Here is a 12,051-nt window from a genome sequence, read left to right on the forward strand (position 1 = left end):
CATTGATCTGGTTCTGAAAACCTTGCTTAGAATATATTTTAATTTGCAAAATTTTATTCTAATTTGACACAAAGAAATAATCAACCTAGTGTGAAGTGTGGGTAGACGATACTAATTATGAGCTATTAATGTAAGGTAAACAATAATATGATGTTTGACAAAAATAAAATATCATCTTTAATTGGATTTATACAAATATTTGTAAGAGATTAAAATTTAAGGATAAGAATATATGAGCGGAGGATCCACTTATATTAATGTAAAATTTTAGTGGTTTTACATTATTTTGTAATTTTTATACGATTAATATTCTAACAGTCCAACTATTGAATTTATTAATATACTTATCATGCATGCAAATTTTTAAACCTATCGATATATGTATCACATCGATTTAAAACAATGTCTATATTAATATATATTTAATGGTTGAAAGTTTTTTATTTACATAAAATGAATAGTTAGAAATTTTAATTTAATTTATGATGAACTTGGCATGCATGGTTTACATGAATGGAGTATAAAATATGACCCTTAGATTGTTAAAATATTAATTATGTGAAAAATACAAAAGTATAATACCACTTAAATTTTACACAAATATAAGTAGACCCTTATTTAGAAATACATTTTATATAAAAATAGTAAACTAGATTTATTTTTTTTTAATGTTTTAGATTCCTATTTTCCATTTTCATTTTAAAAAAATTAATTTTTAATTTTAATTTCTAAAAACGAAAAACAGTTTGATATAAAAATATATTTTCAATAATGAAAATATAAAAATACGTTTTGTACCTATTTTGCTATAATAGAAAATATAAGACATAAGCTAAGACTTGTTTAAAGTAGTGATTAAAATTCTTAAATGGCACCTAGTTAACATGGGTTCAAACCTTGTCATGCTTTTGCTAATATTGTAATAATAATAAAAACACAATAAATAAAATAAATTTGAATTAGAGTAAATCCATTTAAAGTTAAATTTTTTTTAATTTTGCTTTTATATGAGTTTTGAACTAGAGGCAATCCATTTTCTTCAACTTTTCAGTTTTACAAAATATTTTTAATGAAAACAATGGAAATAACTTTCTACTATTTTCTTATTTTCATTTTCTAAAAATCATTTCTAAAATTTTAAATAAAATATTCTTTTTTCTTTTCAATCTGGAAATATGTAGGATTTATAGATGCAATGAATTGTAAAAAAAAAAAAGCTAGAATTTGATACTATAGTTTTAGAGTGGAGCGAGATATCCATATCAATTTGAATATTTTCATACAAAATAGTAATCCAATATATAAAAAGCATTTTTTCAAATATATTAAATTAATTCAAATTTGTGATTATTTTTAAAAATATCGTATAGTCATAATTTTAAAAATAAATTATGAACTTTAAGATTCTTTTAGTATTTCCTGTTATTTTTATTTTTTAAATTATTGTTAAGAAATATTCTAAAAATATCAAAAAAAATTTTAATTATAATTTAAAGGTTAAATTAATATGTCACATCATAATTTTATTAAAGGGTAACAAAAGTTAGCAAACAAATAACCAATACGAAAATTAAATAATCAAAATATAATTTAAAACGAAATTTAAGGGCTTTTAATGTACTATTGACAGTCCACTTGGATACGTTGCTTTGTTGTCTCAGGTCATTTCTTCAAAGTTGGGCTTGGTCGGTTCAATTTATGTGGCTCATAAAACTAAATAAATGTGATTAAAATAAGCAGTAAGCCACCAAAAAGTTCAACCAAAGCATTGACAGACATTGTTTATAAATTGAAATTCAACTAATTGCAGCCATTGGACAGTCAAATTACGCTCACCTCAGATTAATTGACAGAAGAAATCATTCAAGCTCTATCATTACATGGAGGTTTAACACTTTACCAAAAAGCCTTCGCCTTTACACTTCACCATGAAAAAAAGGAATGTCCTTGTCAGGGATTATAGTAAAAGGACCAGAAAATATCAGCCATTAAACATATCATGTCAAACAAGTTATGTTAGGTTGTGAAGTACCAAACGTTTCTTCTTCAGATCTCTGTGGTCTTTTCGTTGTTGTTCTCTGCAGACTTTTCTAACACATTTGGGCGATTGTTGTTGGGGTTGGGGTTGGGGGGTTTAGTTCAAAGAGACCCAAAGATGGCAGCAGGTGTTAATAGGAAAATATCCGCCGCTTCAGCAAGAGCTCACACTAGAAGAGCCAAGCAAAACGCTTCTTTCAAGCTTCCTTCAGGTGGGTTTTCCTTTCTCCTTAAAATCTACCTTTTATTTGATCTAATTCGGGTTATATTATAATTTTAGAATTCCAGCAGTTTTCTTTTTTTATCTGGGTTACTTTGCTTTTGTTCTTACAAAGCATAAGAAAGTTGAAATATTTGGATCTTACAGATTCTTAACATATTGACTCATTTGAGGGTAGTAAAATCTTTGGAATTTTGTCTCTCTTTGTTTCTGCTGAGATTGTATGAATATCAGTCATTTGCCTTCACTCACTCTGTCTTTGAGTCAAGCCTTGAACTTCGATCTTGGCTTTATGTAAAAATGAGTTCCATTTATCTTTTGGATAGAGGAGCGAGTGTGAGTTAGACTGATGATATTGCTCTATAGGTGAAAACAGAAAGGTGCACTTTAAATTAAAACACATGAGGTATTCCAGGTGGCTGATTAACAGCCTATAATGGGATTTCTTTATTTGATTAACTGCCATTTATTTTTGTTAGAATTAAGTGACCCAAATTCTTATTTAAATAAAATACGATGGAAAATAAAATAAAAGTAAAATCCATATAGAACTAGACTTCTTTTATTTTATTTTAGAATAATGTTTTTAAACCTTATTAAACTCCATCTATTTTATATTGATTAGGATAAGGTGTTTCAATCCTACTTAGAATATGGCTTTGCAAGCCTATAAATAGACATAGTCTATTCCTCTTGTATTTGAGTAAAAATTTTTCGACATAGTGAATTTTCTTCTCCTCTTGCGTGGTTTTTTTCCGAAAGGGTTTCCACGTAAAATTTATGTGTTCTTTATTTTTATTTATTTTATTCTATTTTATTTTTCACAAATTGGTATCGAGCTTAGGGTTATTCATCTCGATCACGGTAATGGCGTCTTTGAAGTATGAAATTCATTGTTGGATCGCAACACCGATTTGCGTTGTGGCAAATTAAGATGCAAGCGATTCTTGCAGATGAATCTAGAGGATGCCTGCTAGGATAGATAAGATGCCTTGACATTAACGAGATGAAGAGAAGAAGCGTAAGGATCGAAAGGCATTAACACAATTACATCTCGCATTTGTCCAACGAAATTTTGCGGGATGTGATGAAAGAGAAAACGCATTGCATTATGGAAGAGGCTAGAACAAATATGTATGTCGAAAACTCTAACAAGCAAGTTGCATATGAAGCGGCGTCTTTATGCTCATCGTTTGGAGGAAGGTGCGTCGTACACGAACACTTAACGGTGTTTAAAGAAATTCTCTCAAACTTGGAGGCCATGGAGGTTCGATATGATAAGGAAGATCTAGGGTTGATTCTACTTTGTTCGTTGCCCGTCTTATTCAACCTTTAGAGACACGATTTTATATAGCCATGAGTCTCTCACGAGTTGATGAGGTTTATAATTCTTTAACCTCGTATGATAAGATGAAGCATCTTGTGGTTAAACCCAACTCTCGGGAGAGGGTCTCATTGTTCGTGGGAGACAAGACCGGAATGTTGATGATGATCGTGGTAGAACACGAGAACGGAATCCTCGTGGTAAATCTAAGGGTAGATCGAAATCTTCAAGCAGAGGTAAAACTTGCAACTTCGCAAGAAGAAAGGGCACATTAAATCTGAGTGCTATAAGCTACAAAATAAGATTAAAAGGAGGTGCGAATCAAAAGGAAAACAACCGGAAAATTAGGTGAAGGCGATGTTGTAGAAGACTACGGCGATGGTGAACTTCTAGTTGCTTCATCAATGATTCTAAAGTGGCGAGGTGGATACTTGATTCAGTGCACCTTCCACATGAGTCCCAATCGGGATTGGTTTACAACTTATGAAACGATGTCTCGAAGGTGTTGTTTTGATGGGAAATAATGCTTCATGTAAAATCGCGGTGTTGGAACAATTAAAGTTAAGATGTTTGATGGAGTTGTCGAACACTTAGTGACGTGCGGCATGTTCGAATTGAAAAGAAATTTAATTTCGTTGAGTACTCTTGATTCAAAAGGCAGATACACGGTGAAAGTGGGGTTTTAAAGATTTCAAAGGGTCCTTGTTGTGATGAAAGGGCAAAGAAAGATTGCCAAGTTATATGTTTCTGAGGTTCTCTATCACTTGGTGATGCAACTGCCTTCCTCTTCCTTGTCGGATGATGATATTACTAAACTTTGGCATATCGCCTAGGGCATATAGTGAGAATGGCATGGCGAAATTAAGCAAAGAGGACTTCTTAATGGGCAAGGAATTTGCAAACCGAATTTCTGTGAGCACCTTGTGTTTTGGGAAGCAAAGAGAGTTCGATTCACTAGAGGAATCCATAACACGAAGGAAGCGTTGGAGTATATCCATTACGATGCGTGGGGGCGTCCGAGTGCCTTCGAGAGGTGGAGCTAATTATATGCTAACCTTTATTGATGATTTTTCCGGAAAAGTTTGGGCGTTCTTCACGAAGCGAAAAGCGATGTGTTTTCCACATTTAAGTCTTGGAAAATTATGATTGAAAAAGCAGACGGGAAAAGCAGATAAAATACCTCCGTCTGAGACAATGGCTTAGAGTTACGCTACGATGAGTTTAATAGATTGTGCAAGTCGAAGGATCATGAGACACTTGCGATTCGTCATACTCCACAAAAAAGCGGCGTTGCGAGCGAATGAACGAACGATCATGGAGAAGGTTCGATGTATGTTGTCAAATGCCAACTTACGAAGTCATTTTGGGCGAAGCGACCTCTCATCGCATGTTTTTGATCAACCGATCTCCATCCGTTGCCATTGAGAAAAGACTCACAAGAGGTATGGTGCGGTAATCCCGCTAATTATTCGATTTAAAGATTTTTGGGTGTCCTGCGTATGCTCATGTTGATAATGGAAAATTGGAACCGAGATCCATTAAATCGTTTTCTTGGTTATAAAGTGGTGTAAAAGGCTATAAGTTATGGTGTCTGAAAATAGAAAAGTTGTGATTAGCGGAGATGTTGTTTTGATGAAGCTGCTATGCTACCTAACTTATCTCTTAAAGACTCTTCCAATAAAGAAAACCAAAAGCGGTGGAGCATCAGTTAATCGAGAATCAACTCCTCAAGCCAAGACAAAAATTGAGAATAGAGTTGCTTCTTCACCGCAATACTCTATCGCCAAAAACAGGACAAGAAGAGAAATTAAACCTCCAAAGAAGTATGCCGAGGTTGATCTAGTTGCTTATGCTTTAAATGTGGTGAAGATATAGATGCGAATCAAGAGCCATTTAATTATTCGAGGCGATTAGTGTGAAGACTCGAGAAAGTGGATGTTTGCTATGCAAGAGGAGATGGAATCACTCCACAAAAAGCGAACATGGGATCTTGTAAAACTTCCTAAAGGTAAAAAGGCATTCGTTGTAAATGGGTGTTTAAAAAGAAAGAAGGGACTCCGGAGTTGAAGAACCGGATATAAAGCAAGGCTTGTTGCAAAGGGTTACTGATCAAATTCGAGTGGACTTCATGATGTGTTCTCTCCGGTTGTTAAGCATAGTTCGATTCGAGCTTTGCTTGGTATTGTGGCCATGCATGATTTGGAGCTTGAGCGGTTAGATGTAAAAGCGCATTTTGCATGGAGAACTTGAGGAAGATATTTACATGCAACAACCGAGGGTTTTATAGTCTCGAAAAAAGAGGACTATGTTTGCTTCTTTGAAAAAGTCCCTTTACGGTTTGAAAGCAGATCACCAAGACAAGTGGTACAAGAGGTTTGATTCCTTTATGACTTCTCATGATTTCAAAAGAAGTAGTTTTGACAGTTGTGTCTACTTTAAGAAAAACGGTGATGGTTCTTTTGTGTATCTACTTCTTTATGTTGATGACATGTTGATAGCAACAAAAGATAAAGAGAGATAAGAAAGGTTAAAGCCCAACTAAGTGAAGAATTTGAGATGAAAGATTTAGGACCAAAGAAAGAAGATACTTGGTATGGAGATTCTCGGAGATAGAAAAGCAAGTAAATTGTACCTAAGTCGGAAGGGGTACATTGAGAAAGTTCTTTGCGAGTTCAATATGCAGAGTGCTAAGCTGTTAGTACTCCTTTAGCGACCATTTCGGACTTTCATCGGCCTTATCTCCTCAATCGATAATGAGATTGAGTACATGTCACATGTTCCATACTCTAGTGCGATGGGACCTCTCATGTATGCTATGGTTTGTTCACGTCCGATTTATCATATGCACGATCGGTCAGATTAGCGAGATACATGGCGAATCTGGTAAAGAACACTGGAAAGCGATTCGGTGGATTTTAAGATACTTACGAGGCACTACTAATGTTTTCTTCTGATTTGGAAGAACTAAAGATGGAGTTATAGGGTATGTTGATGCTTGATTTTCTTTGGAGACCTTGATAGAAGAAGATCTCTCACAGTTACGTCTTTACAATCGGAGGTTGTGCAATTAGTTGGAAAGCCACTTTGCAAACTACGATCGCTTTGTCTACCAACGAAGGCGAGTACATGGCGATTCTTGAGGCTTGTAAAGAAGCTATTTGGTTGAAGGGACTATTTAGTGAACTCAATGAAGACCTTCAAATCGGCCACGATATTTTGTGACGATCAGTGCCATCTTTCTTACAAAAGATCAAATGTTTCATGAGAGAACAAAACACATTGATATTCGGTATCATTTTGTTCGTGATATTATTGCTCGTGGTGATATTGTTGTGAGCAAAATTAGCACTCATGAAAATCCTGCGGATATGATGACTAAGTCACTTCCTATAACCAAGTTTGAGCATTGCTTAGACTTGGTTGGTGTTCATGTTGAAGTTAAACCCTTAAGGGGTTTTTGGAAGAGGTGAAGAACTTGTTTATTGAAAGTTCGCAATGAAGAACTTGTTCATTTAGAATTTGTGTCAAGGTGGAGATTGTTAGAATTAAGTGACCCAAATTCTTATTTAAATAAAATACGATGGAAAATAAAATAAAAGTAAAATCCATATAGAACTAGACTTCTTTTATTTTATTTTAGAATAAGGTTTTAAACCTTATTAAACTCCATCTATTTTATATTGATTAGGATAAGGTGTTTCAATCCTACTAGAATATGGCTTTGCAAGCCTATAAATAGACATAGTCTATTCCTCTTGTATTTGAGTAAAAATTTTCGACATAGTGAATTTTCTTCTCCTCTGCTGTGTGGTTTTTTCCGAAAGGGTTTCACGTAAAATTTATGTGTTCTTTATTTTTATTTATTTTATTCTATTTTATTTTTCACAATTTTAAATTCATTTCTCCAATTATTATGGACTGTTTGACTTGTGCAGGGATTTGCACAAAGATACTATTGGTCTTGTTTGCTGGGATATTGGCATGGGCTTATCAGGCTATTCAGCCGCCAATACCAAAGACATGTGGCTCTCCCGATGGTCCACTGGTCACGGCATCGAGAATAAAGCTCAAGGATGGAAGGTATTTGGCCTACAAAGAGCACGGTGTTCCCCGAGATGCAGCAAAGTATAAAATTGTCTATGTCCATGGCTTTGATTCTTGTAGACATGATGCTGTTGTTGCCAATACCTTGTCACCGGTACTTATTTGTTCTTTTTTCTTCTTGTTTCGGATACTCATAGTCATATGAGCTTTCAGCTATGCCATGTTGACGTAAGTGTCATTGGACTTTGCTCTTTGTTCCTACCAGGAAATTGTTGAAGCTCTCAGGGTCTATATTGTGTCTTTTGACAGACCAGGTTATGGAGAGAGTGACCCTAATCCAAAACGAACAGTTCAGAGCTTGCCTTTGGATATAGAAGAGCTTGCTGATCAATTGAGATTAGGATCCAAGTTTTATGTAATTGGATTTTCTATGGGGGGACAGGTTATTTGGAGCTGCCTCAAGTACATCCCACACAGGTATTGTTTTCACTGTACTACTTGAATGCAAGAAACAAAGAAATAACATACGATATCTGTTCTGTTGTATACTGCTTGTGTTTTTCACATCTGTTCAATAATGTGAGGGACTTTTTGCAACTTTAACAGGTTAGCTGGGGCAGCATTGTTAGCTCCAGTTGTTAACTACTGGTGGCCTGGTTTTCCTACAAACTTAGTTACGGAAGCATATCAGCAACAGTTACCCCAAGACCAGTGGGCCGTTCGTGTGAGTCACTATGCTCCCTGGCTTACCTACTGGTGGAACACTCAAAAATGGTTCCCTAGTTCTAGCGTTGTTGCTCACAGTACCGATATTCTTAATAGTGAGGACAAAAAACTCTTGCCCAAGATAGTCTCTACTAGGAACTACACGGTACGTGTTTCTTTCTGCTACAAAGTTGCTTGCACTTGCGTAGTGATTTGTATTCGAGATGTGAATGGTTGTTTTTGCCGATTGTGGTGGTTTGGTTATGGGAATCTGTTGGCATACTAAAGATTTTGTTGTAGTAAATGATTATGGTGGGTTACTGGTGGTTCTTTTACTGGTCTGTGGTCGTAGTAGTGATTTGCTATTATTGCTGAATGCCATCATAATTTGTCTTGTCCTCCCCCCAGGCAGTAGTAAGACAGCAAGGTGAATACGAGTCTCTGCATCGTGACTTGATGATCGGATTTGGGACATGGGAGTTCTCTCCCATGGATCTGGACAATCCATTTCCTAACAATGAGGGATCGGTGTACATGTGGCATGGAGATGAAGATAAGATAGTGCCGGTTATACTACAACGCTACATTGCTCAACAACTCCCATGGATTCACTACTACGAACTACCAGGTGCTGGACATATGTTTCCACACGCTCCAGGGATGTCGGATAATATAGTGAAGGTTTTGGTCGGAGAGTAGTAGTCTGCATTTATATGTGGAATTTCCCTTTATTCCAACCAACATTGATACTGCAAACCTCTCTATATGGATTGAATTCGACAATTATACAAGAGAAATGCGAAGGGGTTGTTTAGTTTTAAGGTAATGTTTGTTTGACAGAATATTTTGTAGAGAAAATTTTCAGTATTCTACCATGTTTGGTTCAGGAAAATATTTTACTCCTCAACTTGAAAGAGCGTGTTTCCCTGACATTTTACAAACTCATCACTGTTTGCACCTTGTGTTTTTTTTTTCTTCCTCAAATGAAATATATATCTTCTTCAACAATTCTTCTCTCCTCCTCTCACTGTTTCTTCTCCATATTTGCTATGTCCTGGATGAAACTTTATTCTTCTCCTTAATTTCCCTTAAATTTGTTTTAAAATCATTAAAAGTCTATTTTTTTCTAAAATTATAAACAAAATTAGAATTTTGAAAAAAATTAAAATAGAATATTGAAAAATTATAAAATTATAAAAATTGCAAAAATAGTAAATATTGAAAAACATAGAATTTTAAAAAAATATAACAAAAAGAAATTGCAAAAACATATAAAATTATGAAAATATATTAAGTTATATTTTTATGGACCCATCATCGAGATTGATCAACTTATCGATATCATCAATACAAGCATCAACTACGAATGGGAACATAGTGCTACCACTAAGGATCCTGAATTTCTCCCATTTGACCTTAACTCAATTCTAATTCTTTTTCTCGAAGATCAACTCTTTGTAGCATGTTAGTGACCCATGCAAATTCTTTTCATAATTTTATATAATTTTAATATTTTTTAATATTTTATTATTTTTAATAAATTTTATAAATTTTAAAAATTCTATATTTTATAATATTTAAAAATATATTTTTATTTTAAATAATTTCTATTATTTTCTTTTTATTTCATTTTTATAAATTTAAAAATTCTAATTTTTTAATTTTTTTGAAAAATCTATAATTTATATTTTAGAATTTTTTAAGAATTTTAAGAACTTATTAGAATTCTTTATGATTTTTTACAATTTTATTTTTCAAACAAATTTAAGGAAAATTACCAAATTTTACCGTGTGGGATGTGCCACGTGGCAAAGTTAATAGAAGTTAGGGGCTTACATGAAAATTGATTTTTCGATGGCTTAATTGATTGCTTAAATTCGATTAATGGCTCAATTAAATGTTGGTTTCAATTGAGGGCTCAATTGATAACCAGTACTCTAATTAAACCTTGAGATTTCGCCCTACAAATCAACGGTGAAGAGCTTTTGCAACTAAAGCAAAAAGAAAAAGGGATAATGGATCCCCTTGTCTAATACCCGATGCATATAGAACTTTCTAGATATGCTTCTATTGATTAAAACTGACAACTTTGATGTGCCTACACACTCTAAAATCAAACAACGCCACCTATAACCAAAACCCATACAATCCAATACATAATCCAAAAAGTCCCACTTGACACAATCATATGCCCGTACAAAGTCTAGTTTAATCAAAATCCCCCTAACCACATTTTTCTACTTCTGCTGTCTAATCGAATCCACAACTTCATTTGCTAATAGTATACCATCCATAATTTGCCTACTTTTTATGAAAGCACTTTGAGTAACACTAACTAATTCACCAATGACCCTTTGAAGTCTCCTCGTCAACACCTTTGATAAAATTTTATAAAGTGAATTCACCATGTTGATTGGAAGATAGTCTTTTACTGTCAATGGGGACGAAACTTTTGGGATAAACACAATAAATGTGGAGTTGTAACCCTTTGACAACTTACCAATCTCATAAAAAAATTGTAAAAAAGTCAATATATCCCTCTTGACAAAGCTCTAACATTTCTTATAGAATTCAAAATTAAATTTGTCCGATCCCAGAGATTTTGACCCTCACAACTCGACTTCCAAAAAAGGTCTTTCTATAAAATCTCTCACTAGCTTGAAGTTTGTTAAAATCCTATCCCAAATTAAAATTCCATCTTCGTGGTCCCGAGTTTTCAATGAAATCAAAACAGTAATTTTGGGATCACAAATCTAACGTGAAAATATTTATTTTATTATTATTTTATTGTCTACAACATGCTAGTATTGTCATATAAAAATTTCATTAAATAAATTTACCGTTTGCATACTTAATAAAGGTGCAAAACTTGGGTTCTATAAGCTAAAGGGATTTAATAGCTATGAAATTATATGTTTAGAGAGTTTACGTTGTAAATATTTGAGTGGAAAATTATGGCCATTAAAAATGAAATTTTAAAGGTTTAATTATAAGGTTATTTTAGTAAATTAATAAAAACATGTTAGTAAAATAATTTAAAAACAAAGGTCATCATCTTTCTATGTTCATCTTCAACCGAAATTAGGCTTAAGAAAAGCCATTAAAGAAGCTTTAACATTCAGCCATTTCTCATAGCTTGCATGGTATGATTTTTCATCCCGTTTTTAATGATTTTTATGATTTTAGAGTTGTTGTAGCTTAATCTAGCTAGCCCAGGGACTAATTTGCAAAACTGTGATAAGACTAGGGTTTTTCTATGAATGAATACATGTTCTTGTGATGTTTAATGGAAAAAAATGAACCTTTGTTGTTAGATAAACAACTTTTGTAAAGTGAATTTTGTTGAAAATGTCAATTAGGGATTAAATTCGAAAATGTAAAATATTCATGGTGTAATTTGTGAAATAATGAATTGTATGAGTTGATAGGGACCTATATGAAATTTGGCTAGGATGGGTTAGTGGTGAAATTGCATGAATTTCATTTTATAAGCTTAGGAACTAAATTGTAATGAAATCAAAACTATAGGGGCAAAAGTATAATTTTGCAAAAATATGAATTTAGATAGAATAGAGTGATTATTAAATGAATTGAATTTATTCATTTAGATCAAGATAAACCTCGTATGACTTTAGATCGGGGAAAATATAAAGTTGTGAATTAATCAACTCCGTATCTACGTTTTATCGTCGAGGTAAGTTCGTGTAATTGCATAATGTTT

The 12,051-nt window shown here is 33.4% G+C and overlaps 1 protein-coding gene across 1 annotated transcript; it reads left to right on the top strand.

Moving 5' to 3' along the window:
* The first annotated feature begins 1,752 nt into the window (after nt 1-1,752).
* Nucleotides 1,753-9,338, top strand: LOC108458345 (uncharacterized). The gene is made up of 5 exons (XM_017757700.2): nt 1,753-2,249; nt 7,517-7,779; nt 7,891-8,102; nt 8,232-8,496; nt 8,739-9,338. Exons 1-5 carry the CDS (start codon nt 2,156-2,158, stop codon nt 9,027-9,029), a joined length of 1,125 nt encoding a protein of 374 aa, XP_017613189.1. The 5' UTR covers nt 1,753-2,155; the 3' UTR covers nt 9,030-9,338.
* Nucleotides 9,339-12,051: the final 2,713 nt, after the last annotated feature.

The sequence above is a fragment of the Gossypium arboreum genome, chromosome 4, assembly GCF_025698485.1.
Source record: "Gossypium arboreum isolate Shixiya-1 chromosome 4, ASM2569848v2, whole genome shotgun sequence".
Taxonomy (NCBI): domain Eukaryota; kingdom Viridiplantae; phylum Streptophyta; class Magnoliopsida; order Malvales; family Malvaceae; genus Gossypium; species Gossypium arboreum.